Source organism: Musa acuminata, chromosome BXJ2-5 (assembly GCF_036884655.1).
Source record: "Musa acuminata AAA Group cultivar baxijiao chromosome BXJ2-5, Cavendish_Baxijiao_AAA, whole genome shotgun sequence".
NCBI lineage: Eukaryota > Viridiplantae > Streptophyta > Magnoliopsida > Zingiberales > Musaceae > Musa > Musa acuminata.
The window spans coordinates 42,032,852-42,051,919 of record NC_088342.1 but is presented as its reverse complement, the minus strand read 5'-3'; the positions used below and the strand labels follow the sequence as shown (position 1 = coordinate 42,051,919).

General features: G+C 37.7%; 1 protein-coding gene and 1 long non-coding RNA gene across 6 annotated transcripts; one reads left to right on the top strand and one right to left on the bottom strand.

Annotated features, from left to right (window-relative positions):
• The first annotated feature begins 10,055 nt into the window (after window positions 1–10,055).
• LOC135612841 (ethylene-responsive transcription factor 2-like) lies at window positions 10,056–11,393 on the top strand. The gene has a single exon (XM_065109572.1). The coding sequence runs from the start codon at window positions 10,132–10,134 to the stop codon at window positions 11,038–11,040; it is 909 nt and encodes a 302-aa protein (XP_064965644.1). The 5' UTR covers window positions 10,056–10,131; the 3' UTR covers window positions 11,041–11,393.
• A 1,625-nt stretch (window positions 11,394–13,018) lies between these two features.
• Window positions 13,019–18,585, bottom strand: LOC103985624 (uncharacterized). 5 transcript variants are annotated; one of them, XR_010487118.1, is made up of 4 exons: window positions 18,378–18,585; window positions 15,358–15,496; window positions 14,145–14,174; window positions 13,019–14,053 (listed from the first exon to the last, which is right to left on the bottom strand). It is a non-coding gene; the product is annotated as an uncharacterized LOC103985624 (long non-coding RNA). The 5 variants fall into 5 exon arrangements; XR_010487119.1 differs by having other exon boundaries at window positions 14,145–14,165; XR_001978163.2 differs by having other exon boundaries at window positions 13,019–14,174; window positions 18,378–18,584.
• Window positions 18,586–19,068: the final 483 nt, after the last annotated feature.

The window sequence follows — 19,068 nt, the reverse complement described above, 5'->3', positions numbered from 1 at the left end:
TTAAAGCTCATGCATAGTATTAGACCAATATATCGTTGTTGCATAAATCCACAATTACCTCTGACTGGAGTGGTAATTTCTAATTAGATAAGATATATTACGGATATAATTAGATTCTTAGATCTAATAATAGTGAAATTATTTATGAGATGATCTTAATAGGACGGATTTTCCTAATTAGTTATCTTAGATTCTTTATTCTCGTCATAAAAGAACAAGATCTCCTAGGGACTCAATGCTTATAATTAGATACGTAGATATGTAGATAAGAGGAGACGAAGATACGTGATATTATTGAGTTAAAATTATATATCTTCTCTCATCTCCCCTTAATTACGTGAATGAGTCAATGAAAGATTATAGATCTTTTCGTATCTCTCATTTATCTCTAATTGATCACTCATAATAGTCCTGCGAATGATAGAAAGAGATGAGAATGTGAGTCTAGTTCTTCTTACAGATCGATCTTGTTATAGCTTTTGAATTCGATGAAGCGGTGCTCGAAGATCAGATAAAAGCTTTTTAAATAACATCCAGAGGTATACATCATAAATTTAGATATATTATTATTTGATTTCAGATAATGATATTAAAATTTTTCATATAATAGTAGTATAAGGATAGTTTTAATACTCACAATTGGTATTATAGATATGTTTGTGAGATCAAATACTTTAAATCTATTTGTTAACATCTTTTGAAAATGTGTTATTTGGTTTTTATTTATGATGCATGAACAATTCATTTGTATTGCTGATTTGCATTTCTATCTAGTCTATCCTATCGCTTGCTTGCGAGCAATGTGAGGTTTCTCATGCTTGATCGATGGACCAATATCGATAGCTTGTTGTCGATAATAGTATTGTTAATATCAAGTCTTTGGTTGTCGCTAACTCAATCATGGGCAGTGACTACATATGCAACAAAAGTACCGTAGATTATGACAACCTTATGGTGACTTTGGCCATTGTTATTGTGTATGATGACTACGGTGGCTTTATAGTGCGTGTAGCAACACCGTTGCCTATGTAGCTCGATGACTATAACGATTGTAGTAATGTCATTACAATGACATCTGTTGATTGTGGTTCACATCATTGGACGCCCAAAGCCAATGGGGTCGTTGGGTGGTGTGTGTGTTCATAATCGCACCATGGCGATTGTGGGGGTCCTCAAATAGCGCATGTGCATAGCTGCACGTAGGTGTTGGCAGTCGCACCTCACACAACGATTGTGGACGGTGTCTACGATGCCTCGCGAAGGGAATGATTGTGCAAGGCGATAATCATGCCTTACGCAACGACCACAAAAGAGAGTGACAATTAAGGTTTTTACTAAAAAGATAATTTTATACCTTATAAATTGGATAATTCTAATTTGTATCCCTAAGATTACTTTTCAATTATGCCCTTAAGAGATTTATAATTTTTATTATATATCCTAATTAAAATTATAGTCTTACCGTTAAGAAATTAAAATTTTTTAACTCATGTTCTCGTTTATAAAATTGATTAGTTTGATTTATTTTAATCAAATATTTTGATCGGACTTGATCATTAATGTATTATGATTGCTCGACTAAATTTAGGTTCGAACAGTTAAGTTTTGATCGAATTCGGAAAAAGTTAAATTTTGATTAATTTTTATTCTGATCAATTTTAATTTTGATGGGCCTACTTGGGCAAATGATTAGCCTAAATTTATGAGCTCAATTTGGGTAGCCCAATTTTTTATCTATCCAATTAAATATGGTTAACTAGTATAAGGGTTTTATGTAAAAATAGAAAAATTATATATTATAATTTTCTTTAATAGTTTTCTCATATGATATATTGATTAAAATTTTATATGTGATAAATAGAAATTTAATTATTATTCTTAGAAATTTGTTTAGTTATTCACATGATGTGAATATATACATTTGGATAATGATTTGAATAGTAAAGATCAAAACATTTGGATAATGATTTGAGTCATACTGCTTATATTTTAAATATGCGAAAGAATTTAATTTATCTATGTCTTTATGAATCTTAGGGTTATGGCTGTTTATGTTCTAAAGATATATAAAGAAATCTAATTTCTTTATGTCTTTTAGATTTCCAGGGTTATAACTCCAATGTTCAAAATGGAGCTCTAAAAATTACTCGAGGTCATTATCCTAATGAAAGTAAGATGTATTAAAGGTTGTATAGTCTAGAAGGAAATATAATTAAAACCTTAAAAGGACTATAAACATGTTGCACATGTACAAGTTGGTAGGTACCTAAGTAGAAAATTTTATTCATGGTGTTAAAAATAAATGATGATATTTATGATCTTTAAGATGTAAATGATTATGATAAAAAAATCCGACCAGTGTTAAAAGAGTGAAATGAGGGTCTCTCTCTAGAATCAAGTAGTGTTATTAATTTGTTTCCAACTACACAAGATGAATTGGTGAGTTTATTATAATCAGGTGTTGGGCAATAAAATAAATTGATTTAGTCTGTTTAGATATGATTAATTCTTCAAGTCAATAGTTCAATTTCAGTTGGAGGTATAAAATGAGTAGATACTCATCAAAATAAAGATTGTTAGGATTAGTAAGTATTTTTTAAGTTGTAATTAGGTTTCAACTGCTTGGGAGGAGTCCTAATTAAATTTAGACTTGTTGGTGGATTAGGATTTGTTAGGATCGAGAGCACTAAGAGGGGGGGGGGGGTGAATTAGTGCAGCGGAAATCTTACAGCGATTAAAACCAAAAACTGCGTTCGTTCAATAAACACTATTATGATGCAAAAGCTAATTCTCAGTTTGTATCTAAGTGCAGTTTGCGTCTAAGCGCAGATTGCGTCTAAGCGCAGTTTGCGTCTAAACACAGTTTGCGTCTAAGCGCAGTTTGCGTCTAAGCGCAGTTTTACGTTTAAACGCAGATTTACGTCTAAACGCAGTTTTACGTCTAAACGCAGATTTACGTCTAAACTTAGTTTACGTCTAAAACGTCTAAACACAGTTTGGACAGTTTTACGTCTAAACGCAATTTTACGTCTAAACGCAGATTTACGTCTAAACGCAGTTTTACGTCTAAACGCAGATTTACGTCCAAACTCAGTTTACGTCTGAAACGTTTAAACACAGTTTGAGCAGTTTTACGTCTAAATGCAATTTTACGTCTAGACGCAGTTTCAAAGGGAGCTGAACTTTAGAAACTCGTTCGTAAGAGCGCAAAAGACAGTTTTGCAGAATCAAGGCGTAAACGTAAACTGCAATGTAAATATCGTACGAAAACACTGGTTTACGTCTGAAAACAGATTCGGACAGATCAGCACTTAGAAACTTGTTCGTGAAGGCGTAGAAGACAGTTTTACAGAATTAAAACGTAAACGTAAACTGTAATGTACGAAAACACCGATTTACGTCTGAATGCAGATTCGGAAAGAACAGCACTTAGAACTTGTTCGTAAAAGCGCAGAGAGCAGTAGTTGTGAAAGAGGTTTGCAGTAATGATAAAGTGCTCAAAGTAAACGCAAACCAGAGATTTAGAGTGGTTCGGTCAGTCTTAACCTACTCCACTTTTGGCTTCCTCCACCGACGAGGTCACCGACGTCAACTAGAGGCCTTCCTTCAATAGGCGAAGGCCAACTTCCCTTTTACAGTTTCTCTCCTTTTGACAGGCTCAGGAGACAACCTTTACAGACCTTTCTCTCCTCACTTTACAACTCAAAACTTGAAGAATAGAAGGAGGAGACTTAAAGGCTTTACAACACTTTTTGAGCTCTTAGAATCACAAAAAAGATCAAGATTTCGGGGTAGGTCTATATCTTTTCAGTGCTGAATGGGTGGGGTATTTATAGGCCCCAACCCAGTTCAAATTTCGAGCTCAAAACGATCAAATCCCGGAATTCCGGGATCAGGCGGTTGCACCTCTTGACTGGAGAGGTTGCACCGCCTGGCAGAGCTCGAAGACTGAGCTCAGGCGGTGCCACCTCTTGACTGAGGCGGTTGCACCTCTCTGCCAGAGCTCGAAGACCGAGCTCAGGCGGTGCCACCTCTCTGTCAGGGAGGTTGCACCGCCCAGTCTTGCTCGAAGACTGAGCTCAAGCGGTGCCACCTCCCGGCTGGGGAGGTTGCACCGCCCAGTCTCGCTGGGAGGCTTAGCCCAGGCGATGCCACCTCCTGGCCTAGGCGGTTGCACCTCCTGGTGCAATCAGGGTCCGAATGGTTAGCTCCATTCGGCCCAATTTCAATCTTTCAGGGGCCCAATTGCCCCAAGATTAAGCCAATGGGATCACCTCCCATTTTTCAACTTAATCAACGTGCTAACTACGATTTAATCTAAGACAATTTCTGCAGCTTTGCTTCGGTGCGTCAATCGCTCCTTCCGGCGAGTTTCCGGCGAACTTCCGTCGATCATCCGATGAACCCTCGGTGATGCTCCTGCGGACTTCCGGCAAACTCCTGGACTTTGCGACGATCCACTTGGCAAGTTCCGACGAGCTTCGCTTGGTAAGCTTCTGGACTTCTCGGATCTGTTCTCGCAGAACCTCCGATGACCGTCCGAACTTCCGTCGAACTCTCGAACTCCCAAAATGATCATGAACTTGACTCCGGCGCAACTCCTGCTGCTTGTCTAACTTTCATCGTAGTTAATCCTGCACACTTATCTCAACACATAGATTAGACAACAAATGACAATTGACTTCATCATCAAAATCCGAGATTCAACAGGATTTAGATAAAGAATTCAAGTAAGAAAAATCCTTAGAGAATTAAAATGTATTCATATAAATATACATTGCGTCTTTAAGATTTTTATGAGAGGAAGAGGCAAGAGACATTGGATGAGCTTATAGGTTTTTCTTTAGTGTATCTAGAGAGAATTGAGAGAATAATTCCTCCAATTTATGTGCTAGTGTGTACAATGGGTTTCAAACTTAGGTTTAGGTTAACTTGAGGAAGAATAATTTTTTATTTGAATTTTTTCATATAATAAAGAATTTAATTTTTTTCATAGACCTAGAGAGAGGGAGTTGTCGAATCGTATTATATATCGGTTTTTTGGTATGTTCATTGTTTATTCATCTCTGATTTTTTTTTTCAGTTTTTCTCTTCCTTTCAAGACTTTCATTTTATTCAAATTTTGATAATCAATTTAAAAAAATCTCAATTTCTCCTTTTGATCTTTAAACGGTTAAAAATATGTTCTTTCTTTTTTTTTGCTTGAGAAAAAAATAGTGATAATGACACCTTTTTTCATTTACAGTAAGCAAACCAAAAAAAAAAAAGGAAAGCTAGCAAATTAATTAAGAGATGTATGTTAACAAATTCAAAAGGGACTACCAGAATTATGAACCTCAAAAAATTGATAAGGCCTCGAAAAGACAAAAGAAAATAAAAATATAAAAGATGAGAGCATCCATTAATGCATGCAATAAAGATTAATCTTCATTGTTCACCTGGCATTTTGGAGTATGTGCCAGCTGACAACTTGAGAAACTTAACTTCATTGTCAGACAGTACACCTGACCAAGAATTGGAGTTCAAATCCTGCATAAGAGAAGTTAATTTTTTTGATTTTTGGAAGTAGATGGTCTCTGGTCAGCTCTTGCACTCTTGCTGCACACCAAACAGTTCATGATTTCACTGGTGAAGTTTCTCCCTATAAATCCAAATGTTGAGCTCAATCATTTTCATAGGCTTCTCAAAAAAGAACATTTAACAATGAACAATTCAGAGATGCCTTGCTGATGCAAATCTGCATGAAGCATAGCCAACAAAAAATCATGAAATAGAGTAAGCTGAGTCTCCTTTGATTGTTGGTCTTAAGAATCATCCAAGTAAAAGGAAAGCTGAAGGGTTTCTTTCATGCTACTGGAGGCATGTTGGTCCAGTTTTCTTATGGCAAGTCACTGGTAGAGAGAGAGAGAGAGAGAGAGAGAGAGATGTGAGGCCAATTCACATCAAGGTAAAGAGCAACTGGCAAACCAAAGGAAATGGAGACATAGTAACTAAAGCAATCCAATCCCTTCATTGGTATCTTTCCAGGACAGTCTTACACTTGGTTCTGCCACCTACTTAACAATCTATGCCATCAATCCACAGCAACAGAAGCAAATTCAAATTAGGGAATGTTGACTGCATTGCACTATTTGAATGTGAAGTGGAGCTTTTGTAGATTGTGATGATTGTTTTGACATTTGTCAGTTTTGATGCTTATTAGAGTTAAGATCAGCAACATCAGGAGAACAACTGCACTATTGCAATCTACTACAGTCTCCATGGTTTGGCTTACATTGCCAGCCATCCAAGAATACCTCTTCTCTGGTGGAGAATAGGAGAGGAAATGCCTGCTCTGAAGCACTTCCTCACTATGGATGAGGACTGCATATGTGAACAGCAACAGGAAGTAGAGGAATTTAAACAGATCAAGGTAGATATGGAATTAGAATCTGAATTCAACAAACCAAAGCCCTGTATGATTATTAGAGAAGATAAAGGTCTTCAGTCTGCAGAGAAAATTATAGATATAATATTTTGCCAAGGAAGTATTTGTCTGATTACTTAAATCATCAAGAGTCTGATTCAGAACCTTGAAGAGATGATGTTCCAGTCTGTCTGCTCATGATAACTTTGAGGTATCATTTTATACAAGTGAAGACTTTTTACTTTTTGGCTTTCTAACTTCTTGAGAAGTAGCCTTGAAATGATTACTGTAACCCTCGGTTTCCATCACAAGACCATTGATTTCTCATGTGCACCTTCACAAAGGGAAGACATGGTCATTCTCCAAAGCCTCAAGCCTTTTCCATTGAATTCTACTTACTGAAATCAAGTAGGATGAAGACGGTGGATTAGTGTTGGAAGTAATAGGTTGCTCGGGACAAAAGTTAGTCCACCCTGCCCTTACTATTTCACCTACTGATCATCGAAATCAATTGCGGGCTTCCCAAGTCACAATATCTTTTTATGCAATATCACCTCGTGATCGAATTGAGGAAACCACGGGGAAGGTGGATCGACATGAACACACAGCCAATCGATGCGCATCAGGGCAACCCTCCGTCACCTCCAAGTAGTCAAAATGGGGTGGTCGGTCAAGCTGGAACAGGACCAGCACCGGTCAAAAGAACCTTTTTCGACCCACCAAATCCCTCCTCGACCGTCCGATCGTTTCCCGACCCAATCCGACGGTCCCGGATATCAGCCATCATGCATCGCGACTACAAGCTTCAACATCCACGCATTCCGTCGTGTCCTTTGACCGCGACCGGTGGCATGAATTGACACTTTGAACCTTGACCATCCAATTCTAACACGTCACTCGTCAGGGTTGAATCAAAACTCAATTTTTTTAACATTATTTTAACACAAATAATAAAATATTTATTACATCATAATTATTTGAATAAATTATTTATTATTTTCTTGCCCTTATGAGCATGTTCCTCGTTCCGCGGCCACGTAAGATGCAGTGTACGTGAACGCAATTGGTCATTCGTCTCCGTACAGGAAAATATAAATAAGGATTTCTCGGTGCTCGACAGACAGCAAACTCGGTGTGGGGGGCGAAGCGGTTGAAGGCACGTGGCCATAAAGGCGAGGAGGGGCCAAGCCGTGACAAGGGGGCTCGGTCGCGGGTGACGTCGCAGGTGCATGCACGGGGCCGAGGCGAGGGGTGGAGCCCGCCGACACGAGGAGTGGGGATGGAAGCGTGACCTTATCCGGACTCGTCCACGGACAGTGCACGCTTCTCGCTCACTTGTCATCGCCGATTCCTCGCCTGCCGTCTTCCCCTTCCCTCTTGTCTCTTTCCCTTTCGTTGCGCTCTCTCTCCATCCATGGCTTTAAATTCTGGCTATATCTGATATGAATGGACATGAAATTTATTATTATACGTTGGCTTATTTGCTGTGAGTTTGATTTAAATTGTCAATAATTTAGATAGTCTCTTTAATATCAAATAGGTTAAGAGCTCTTAATGGTTTCACAGAAAGAAAAGCTAAAATTAATTATATGAAACTGTATAACATGATTGCAAAATTTTGATTTATTAGTTTAAATTAATTACATTTTTCTTCGATAATATCAAATAGACATACACACACACTTTCTAGATGTTGTCAGGTCACTACTCAAGCATTATTAGCTTGAAAGCTACTAGTACCACCATGGTTTATCATATCATTATCTTGGAAATGAGACATGTTCTACGAATCTATCATGGCATAATACACGTTGTCACCTTAACAGGATTCAGGTGGGGAATGTGAACTTGGTGGAACCAAAATATTAGTTTCACAACTAGAAAGAGAACCTAATGGGGCTCATATGTGCTGTTTCAATCATTTTATTTTCATAGCTGCAGCTGTTTGGAATTATTGGAGAGGGAAAATCAAGTGCATTTGATGAACAAACATCAAAATTAACAAAGAGAACTTACTTTATTGATGGCTATAATATTGCCAGTTACTTTTTTAATCATGTTATAATTGATAGCAGATAAGATTTATCCAACTGTACGAGGAAATCTCGTTATTCTGTTGAAAGAAATCATCTCTCTTTAACTTGTATAAATATGGAGAACATCTCAACGAGGAATATAGTTTCTTTTATAATTTTTATCTTTCTATCTTCTTCGTTTAATTCTTTACATGATATCAAAGCTATTTACCTAGAGCAAGCTCTCTTCTTGCTATCTGACTCCTCACCAACCTCGTAAGCGAAGATGCTCGATGTTGACGTTGCCACTTTACGCTGATGCCTCTAGCACCGCAAACATCGATGTTTTTTCTCTGACCGATGCATATGCAATTAGACGTAGCATTAAATTCTTTATATCGATATAACTAGTCATTATAGTTTATATAATTTTAGAAAAATAATGAATTATGTAGGAAAAATATTTTTTACTCACAATCTACTTTCTTTTTTTCTTTGACTCAAAAAATCGGTGTCTATCTTTTCCAAGAAAGAAAGAAAGCAGTCATATCTGAAGAGATGAAGCAAATAGAAGAAACAAAATCCGTATCTAAAGAAAGAAAGGAAGCAAAGACAAAGCCCTATCTTAATTTCTGGCCCTTCTTTTCTATAATTTTTTTTCTCTATCCTAAAAAAAGAAATCAAAGAGAAAAACATATAGAAAAGAAGGGAAGAGAAATAAATTCTCTCCCTCTATTGTTTAACATCATCTCACTTGTCAGAATAAAAAAAATAAAACTATAAATATTTGAGTCATAAAAACCAACACTGCATATTTTATGGATAGAAGTAGTAGAAAAAAGCAGGTAAAAGTCGCCTAAATGTTCCTGAATAAGCTATCTATCTGTACATTAAATTTGCTGGAAAAGTTAGGTAAACATAAAATGTCTTGAAATAGTGCAGTATATATATACATATATTGGAGGAAACGATCACTCAACACCTCCGCAGGGAACTTGCGATTAAGAATAGAAAAATATTATAGAGGACAGTAGTGCAACATCTAATATATTTTATATTTCAGAGCAATCAATGGGAGTGTAGCATTCATAATTGAAGCTTATAATGCAGCGTAAGCCATGAAGCACTTCTGTTAATCCTACTAAAATGACAGTGGCACTACACTTATAAAAGCCTCTAACGTTTTGTGTTTTACCACTAAGAAGTTGCTTTATCGACCTAAATCTCACCCATCTCTTTCACGTTTTACATAATAAAATATAAATGTTCCAGAAAATATCAACGAGGACAGCATCACCGTCTCCTTTAGCTCAACGAAATAAAACAAAGAGAAAGCAGCAATACGTCCCTTTCCCGCACCGTCGATCAGATTAAATCGGCGAGTAAAGGAACGGTCCAGGCTTCGCCAGGACGCGACCCGCTCCACGTGAGGACAACCCGTGACGGGTGACGACCTCACCTGTGACGTCACCGCCCCCGTCCTCCACGTTTTATTACGTCACAGGGCGAGAGAAATGACAACGATAAAAGAAAAATAAAGAAGAAATGGGATTTCTACCACGTGATAAAATTGGGAACCTTCAAGGAAGCACGAGGCCCCTTTCTTCGCTATATAGCCTTCGCACCTTCCTCTTCCTTTCTTTCACTTCCCAACCGGCTAAAATTCACCGCTCGCCTCTCATCCTTACCACCGGTCAACGCAAACACATCATGAACCAGTCACAAGAGCTCGCTCTCCTTGAGGCCGCCCGCCACCACCTACTCATGGACGCCGACGAGCCGAGACCGGATCCGAACGGGCCCTCCGTGGTGACGGCCTACCGCCGGAGCTCTAGCTTCGGGAGATTCGTCGCCGACGGGTGGTCCGACGGGCTCCCCTTCCGCCTCGACGACTCTGACGACATGGTCATCTACGGTGCCCTAAGCGACGCGTTCCACCATGGCTGGCTCCCCTACGGCGCCAAGCCGGAGCCCGCCGCCGAGGAGGGGGAGCTGACCCCTAGGCTGCCGCCGCCGGCTGTCCAGGTATCTCAACAGCAGCAGCAGGTGGCGGCGGCGGCGTCGTTGAGGGCGGTGCCTGCCAAGGGAAAGCACTACCGGGGGGTGCGGCAGCGGCCGTGGGGGAAGTTCGCCGCGGAAATCAGAGATCCGGCGAGGAATGGGGCGAGGGTGTGGCTGGGCACGTTCGAGACGGCGGAGGACGCCGCCCTCGCCTACGACCGCGCCGCCTACCGGATGCGGGGCTCCCGGGCGCTGCTCAACTTCCCGCTCCGGATCGGCTCCGAGGAGGCCGCGGCCGGGGCCGCCCCGGCCGTGGCGTCGCCATCGAAGCGGGCTTCATCCGAGCCCAGCTCCTCCTCTTCCTCTTCCTCCATCTCCTCGTCTTCATACGGCACCTCCTCGTCCTCGTCGTCCTCCGAAAGGGCCTCGCCCAAGAGGCGGAAACGAGGGGAGGCCGAGGCAGCGGCCCCAGCGTCATCGGCGACTGGCCCGGTTCTTGGTCCGCTTCCCGTTCCGGTTCAGGCGCAGACCGGTCTGGGTTTCGGCAATAGACCGGAGATCTTCCCGGCCGGACCAGTCGCTCAGCTGCCACATGTAGGCCAGCTTTTGGTTAGCTGAAGGCACTACAGTAAGACAGTGGAGGCTGGTGCTCAAAACAAGAGATCTCACTGTTCCAAGAGAGAATGTGCGAGTCATTACTGAAAGCTTTAGGGTACTAGAAATGAGAGCATATGTAAAACGAAGTGTAAGAGAGAGAGAGAGAGAGAGAGAGAGAGAGCTGTTTGCTGTTGGAAAAAGGATAATAAAATCAGCTATGGAGTGTGATCTCTTGAATAATCAATCAGGGGTTAGGGATAAGTATTATGGTATGGTGAAGGGAGGGGTTTGTGGTGTGATTTGTGGATCAAAAAACTCTACTGTGTATAAAGAAATCTAAGCAATCAATAATTACCTTCATTCTTTCCTTATAATACTTTTTTTTTTCTGTAAGATGACACCAGAAGCATGTGATGGTTGACTTGGTCAGCAAGCCTACATATCGGATGAGGGTTGGTTGGACGAATGAGGTCACCCTACAAAGGAAGGACAAAAAGCTCAACCAAAGTGTCATCTTAAACATGTGATCGAAATGTCAGGTTCCATAAGACACGAGATGAAACAACTCAGATCCACAATGGTAACAAGAAAAGCTGATTTCACAAGCGGTAAATTATGCTTCTTGATGTGAATCCAAGTTGAAAGGGCAAGTTGATGCTCAGACCATTCATTATCTGATATCGTACCTCTCTCTCTCTCTCTCTTCGGTTTGTAATTAATGTGATGACAGCCCAACGTTTGACATTCGCATCTGGTCATGCCATCCTTTGTGGTGGCAAAGTCCCAGACTATTATGCTGAGTCTGCACACCCACAGACTCCTGCAATTTCCCAAACCTTATCGTAATCCTTTTAGATAGTTTTGCAAAAGCTTATCACGTACAACCTCCTTTCCATCACATCGGTTTCGCTAAAAATGGGATGGACCTCAATCGACCGAGAGAGAGAGAGAGAGAATGATTTCCACGTTCAATATATTCCTTTTGCACCCACCAAATTCTTGTTTCCCCCACACACAATTGTTTTTTGTGATGACTCCCTCCATCGAATTAGTTCATGTTAACCCACTTGCAGAAATGGCTTTTTTTTGGATTACATGGGTTTTCTATTCTCTAATCAAGATGGTTAGAGGAGCGCACAAGATCTAATCCACCGTGGCCCTCATCATCGTCCACCTTTACCCAAGTGAGATGGTCCCTTCGTCAATGCAGGAGACCAATCATCAGAAGCCATCGTTCCCACATCCTTATCCTAACCGGATCTAATGTTGCAACACGTGTGTCTACCACAGCTTGAGTGTGACCAGGTTCCATGTCTTGCAGACTCCCAATACGAATTTAATAGCACCAAGTGGCACACAGCTGTAGAGAATCAACACAAGCCATTGTTCTACGAGGCCACACCTGTTTCGACGATAAAGCTGAAGCTACTCATCGTATCCTCTTTCTCAAATTGCAACCATTTTAGCCAATAACTCAAATAAACATACCTGTTAGCCATGAGCTGGCCACCACACCGTGATAGAGAACAGCCACATCGAGAGAGATGATGGTGGAAGATGTGTGTGTAAAGAAAGAGGAGCTTGTGAAGTATTCTAAAAGTGGATGAGAAAAAGAAAGGTGTAGCAGTGAAATGGTGGACTGCTTTGCAAGTGGTTCAGTGAAAAGTAGGTTGTAATGGTGGCAAAGACGGGCAGCAGGCCCATCCCATCCCATCCGGTGCTGGTGGACATGAGATAAGAACAAAGTCACTACTACCTTCACAGCAACACCAACACCAACACCTATGAGATTCCAAGGCAAGTGATGGGGATGGGGGCCAAAAATACAGAGAAAAATGTACACGAGTGACATCTTTATCATATGTCAATTTGTGTGTGTTCCCAAACACTATAATGTACTCACAGAGACACAAACAGAAAGTCAACGATACTTGAGAAAAAAATATCTCCAAATGACACATGTTAACAAGATGGATCATGTTGGCATAGTAACCATAAATATAACATCATCCCAAATACTATTTTATGTGTCATCCAAACATTTAAATCATCCAGGTAAAAACAGATGCCAATATTACAAATTCAGATAAAGATACCCCAACATTCCACACGTTTACAGGACAGATACACATTTACACAATAACCATAGATATATTAGGTTTTAAGACTGAATGAAAGCTCATTTGAGATGCCAATGGTCCCGTTGCTTTCTCTCTACAACAAGACCACCTCTGGCACACGAGATAAAAAGAAAAAAACAATCTCAGCCAGTGGTTTTTCTTTGATCCACTAACATCCTCTAATGCTTCTTTAGACTTTACAAACAAGCATCAAAATTCTACATTTCAAACTCTATACTAAAATCTCCGGTGAGAGGGTTAATTAAATATTACCTTCTATATTTGACCATATTAGTATCGTGATCCCTATATTTTAAAAATTTATATTAAAATCTTTATAATTATGAAAGAAAATAAATAACTTTATTTGTTCTAACGTCGTCAACTGTATTGATGAAAAATACGACACGTGACATCACGTGCTATATCGAGTAAAAAGATAATTTCAATATATATTTCATTTTCGACATGTGAAATTAAAAATATCTTTTTATCGATAAAATCATTAAAAAAAATTAAAATTATTCTTTTATCCATTACATTCATGTCGATCTAACACATGATGTTATACGTTGTGTTCTTCGCCAATACAGTTGACAACGTAAGGATAAAAGAAGTTATTTATTTTATTTTTAGAATTATAGAGATCTTAATATAGATTTTTTAAATATAAAAATTATGATATTAATAAAATCCAAATATAAAAGATAATATATAATTAACCCCTGATGAGATATCTAGATGCATATTGTAATGTTGTGCCTTTTTGTGATTAAATAATGCATGAAATTTCAAGATCCACTTACCCAACATTATAGACCTTTGCAGTCTACTGACATACAAACACCTCAAACTGAAGTGCTAGGAAGCTTCCTCCAAAGACGAGGGTGGATTGCTGCAGCACGTCACAAGGCCTACAACAACATAGTCAGTCAACGGAACGTGAGCCCAACCAGCGGTCAGATCCAGAGCTACCAGGGTCAGCAAAAGCAAGGTGGGACCTACATATGTAGTATCACAGTTTACCTGCATCAGCTGGAAAAGTCAAAATCAACACAAAGGACCATTCTCTAAACCAAAAAGAAAGTAATCTGAGTTGTATGTCCCTTCATATGATATGATGCACAAGAGGTCCATTCGTGACCGGAAAGAAACTAGTTGACTCGTGTGTGCCTTGAATATGATTCACAAGAAAGAATGTAAAGACTTTACAATAATCCCTTTATATTGTTTTCTACCCCCACCATATTATATTATGGTAATCAAGGTTTCAGATTTGATCCCTTCTTCATCATCAGCTTGTCCTTGTTTCCCCCTCCTCCTCGTCTTCTCTTTCTCCTCTCTTGTTCTCGGTACTAACCAATATGTATGTTTATCGATAGACCAACTAGCAAATTGATTGGATCCGATATCAAATTTTGTAACATGGAGTAACAAGTAGGATAACATATTTGAGTTGCTAACTGAGTTTGAAGCCGGTGGAATTTAGCAACACAAGAACACCAATAATGCATATGTACAAAAGCCAATCCAAGCAAGAAAACATAATTAACAGAAGAACTGAAGTAGGAGATTATTATGATATGCTACAAGACTACAGGTGGTTAAATCTTGTTCTCTTCAGTCTTCGGGCCTACCCCTAAAAAGGTCACCAGAATCAGCATGCAGCTGATAAATATTATAAATGCCTGTCAAGCTTCTTTTGATTTTGCAAACAAGCATTAAACTATATATACTACCAAGTCAAAGTTATAGCTGAGATTCTCAAGTCTTTCTCATCACATTCAAGCAGATATCTTTTCTTTTCTCTCTTTTTTTACATTTCATCTTGTGCCCTTTTTGTAGTCAAATGAGAACTAAAGGTAGGGCCTGCCCATATAGAATATTGTAGGACACCTGCATGAACACGAAAGAGCATTGTCAAAGTAAAACAAGGGTGGGTTCAATTCTCTCATCCGTGAAGAGGTTAAGCTAATTATGATGCACAAGGAAGCTTGTCTTCCTGACTGGAAAGAAATTGATTCACTTGTCTGTACTAGGAATATGATTTCCAAGAAGGCATGTACATATTTGACAATAGAAGACAAAAAAAAAAAAAAAAAGACTCTTACATGCATTTCTTGTCATCCCATCATATTCTATTGAATTAGCAAGTATGACAATGGATTTGAGTTGCTAAATGAGTTGATCCTAGGAATATTTAACGACGTAAGCTCACCAGCAACAGAGTGCAGCCCCAGACAAGAAAGCTCACTATTTGTTTCCAAGATGTTGTAAGCTGCTAGGCTCAAAAACCAAAGGCAGATGATACTGTGCAGTACAAATCTACTCTTCCATTTTTGTTTCTTTCCAATTTTCTGTAAGTCAAGATGTAGTATGTCATAGGCTGTTTTAGTTGATTGATGAAGCATAATCATACGGATGAGTAAAAGCCATTTCAATTGGCTGATGGAATATAATCAATCAAAGATATCAGGGAACGAAAAGTTGAATCAAGGGGGGGAAAAGAAAGCTTTTTCATCAAATGAAGATAAAGGGTAAAATAAAAAGTGTATCACCACTCATCTTGAACAACAAACAAAGTACTATCTTGTTAATGGACACAGATCCATCCAAGGTCAAAATACCACCATATCAAGCAATATGGGGCTATGTTACTGGACACAGACAAAGGGTTTTGAATAATGCTCAACAGTCGAGAAAGAAAAACTAGTTGCTTCATCATGTCAGCTGTTGACGGATGAGACAATTGACCCGCAACCATCGCAAACAAACATAGATAGCAATAGTATTTTTTTCGATTGTTGTTAATCATAATACAATTTTTAACCATCTAAAACTAATATCACTATAACAACTACAACAACAAAACCATATACTCCCAACTATTTGGAGCCGACTATGTGAATCTTTTATCACCATTCAGTTCTATAAAAAAATTTATATTCTTATCTAAATTAAGAGTGCTTAAATTTTTACTTATACTTTCTAATAAAGTTGTTTATGTCTCTCAACCTCTCCTCGTACCACTAATATTAACATAATCATGTAATTAGTATATAGGATTCCTTTGTATATAGTCATACCATATTAAATAATGCCTTCTGATCTTATCCTTTATCGAATCTACATCTGATTATTCACGAATAAATATTATTTTTTTCTATCTTTCCTTATAAGACTACTCATCCATCTTAGCATTCTCATATCAATGACACAAACTTTGTTTATTAACCATCAAACATTAAGATCCATAAAGCATAATTGGTCTAACAATGGTTTCATATAATTTTTCTTTTAATCTAAGAGACACTTGGTGTTCACACAAAACTCTTTGATGCCACTCTCCATTTCAAGAGTCTAATTTTTACTCTGTGAATAATATCTTCATATCTCTATTTTATTCAATAAGTGATCCAAAATATTAAAAACTTTTACTTAATGAAACTTCTTGTATAAACCACTTAACTATATCCTCATGTCTACTCTTAGTATTATTAAAATTACATCTCATATATTTATACTTAGTTCTATTTAATTTAAAACCTTTGTTTTTCAAGATGCCTTTATAACTCAAGTTTAGAATTGACTTCATTTAAGCTCTCATCAAGCAAATTAATATCATTTCAAATAAAATGCACACAAAAGATTTTTCTGGGATATAAATGGTAACTTCGTTCATTACTAATGTGCAAAGATAAATATTTAATGTGGATCCTTAGTATACTCATGTACTAATAGGAAATTCAATAAACATACTCCCTATAATCCACATAGTTCTAATATATATATATATATATATATATATATATATATATCAGAAGCCTTCCCTAAATCAATATCAACCACATACAAATCTTTCTTCCTCTCTATACTTTTTCATTAATTATCCCAATAAATAGATAACTTCCATCGATGATCTTTTAAACATAAAACCAAATTGATTCACGTCATATTCGACTTTCAATCACTATTTTCTAAAGTCTCATAGTGTGGCTCATAATCTTAATCTATAATTAGAAATGTTTAAGACATCACTCTTATCCTTATTTGGTACTAGAAAACTTTCCTGCCCTTAGGTATTTTTCTAGATCTTAGGATTTTGTTAAAAGAAGAAATCAACCAAACTATTCCTCAATCTCCGAAGCTCTTCCAAACCTCAATAGGCATAACATCAATCTCACACTCTTATCTACTTCCATCTTTTTTTGTGTTTCCTTAAGCTCACTTGCTCTAATTTTATGAACAAATATATAAGTATTAAATCTACTATATTTAGGACTAAGTTATTTGTGAAATGTTCTTTAAATCATTCATAAAAATAATTTCTTTACAAACTATAAAAGTAATTTCTTTCCTAAGATGTTGACAACCATAGGGTATATTTGTTTTAAGCAATATATAGTGGTATAAGATATCAAATGCTTAAAAGAGTTACTTGATATAAATAAAATCCATAATAAATGCATAAGAAACTATTCAACACTTAGAACACATATCTTGTAATAAAAAAGCAAGCTATAAAAGTACCTCAACTTTCCAGAGAAATATTGTTAGCGTAAATGTATATGGGGGAGACAAAAGGAGAAAATACATTACTGGAAGAAAAAAAGAAACATTTTCTTCTTTAATTTGAAAGAATAAACCAAATTGGTATCTACCTCATTAGTCCAGGGAGAAAAGGTTAAGACAAAAATGTACCCCTTTTACTGCGAACGTCACAAGTCACAACAAAATTAAGCTCGAAGACCTACCGATGATCGAATAAGTCTAATCAACACTTTCATCGTCGATAATCTTTCATTTACATAGTCATGTTGTTGTTATTTTGCCACATCCAAAACCTTTACCGTGCATGTGAACCTAATCTCTCCGATCAATACGCCCAAATAAAGACACTTGATGATGATTAATATATATAATAAACAAAATGCGCAAATCATGAAAAAGTTAAGCTCTAAGACCAAAAAGACGTAATTTAATAAGTCTGCAATTTAATCAACATCTTCACTGCAAATACTTGACCAAATCGAAAACCCACACTGTAAATGTTATGGGCATCCATTAAAGCATAATAAAAGAGGGGAAACCATCAATGGACATTGTCACGGCGGAATTAGTGTTTCAGGAACTAAAACAACAAAATATCCCCAACAGCTACCGCTTTTACATGAACCAACACCTCATCAAGACAGCACAATGATTAGCACGAGAACATGGGAAGCAATCACAACCAACCTAGATAGAGCGAAAAAGAATCACGATCTTGGCGAAGCCGGACGGAATTTTATAGGAATCGGAGGAGGAATCGATGAGATCTGATCGTTTCCCACTGCCCTCAGATGAGGGTTTCAGATCCTCTCCCTCTCGCGACTGCTAAGTCGTAAGATGAAGCGCTTCATCGCCCAATGTTAAAGCCGATCTCTAAGTTGGGCTGTTTATATAGACTCGTCGAGTGTCTTATAAGTAGTTTAATATAATGAAAAGAATATGCCCAAGAGATCAAATCGGTGTTGGTGTCAATAATATATTATGTCTCACGTAAAAAATCGAAGTTGATAATTACATAAACGTTGTCATTCTTACAAATAAGAAACATAATAATAATAATAATAATAATAATAATAATAATAATAATAATAATAATAATAATAAAGAGAAGAATGATACTCAAATGAAGAAAAAAGTCATAATTATAATTTTAAATAAAGATAATTATAATGAAAAAGAATTACCACGAAAATTCTAAATCTAGAAGAGGATGCTTTGTTCCATTACCCTAATCTGCAAGTTTTGAATGTGATCACAATAAGCTTTATTAGACTGATAGAACAGTTCAAAAATATATAAACTGAAATAAACATAATTGATTGTACTACGAATGTTGACTGTTTTAACATTTATTATAAAGAACATTATCTGATTCATA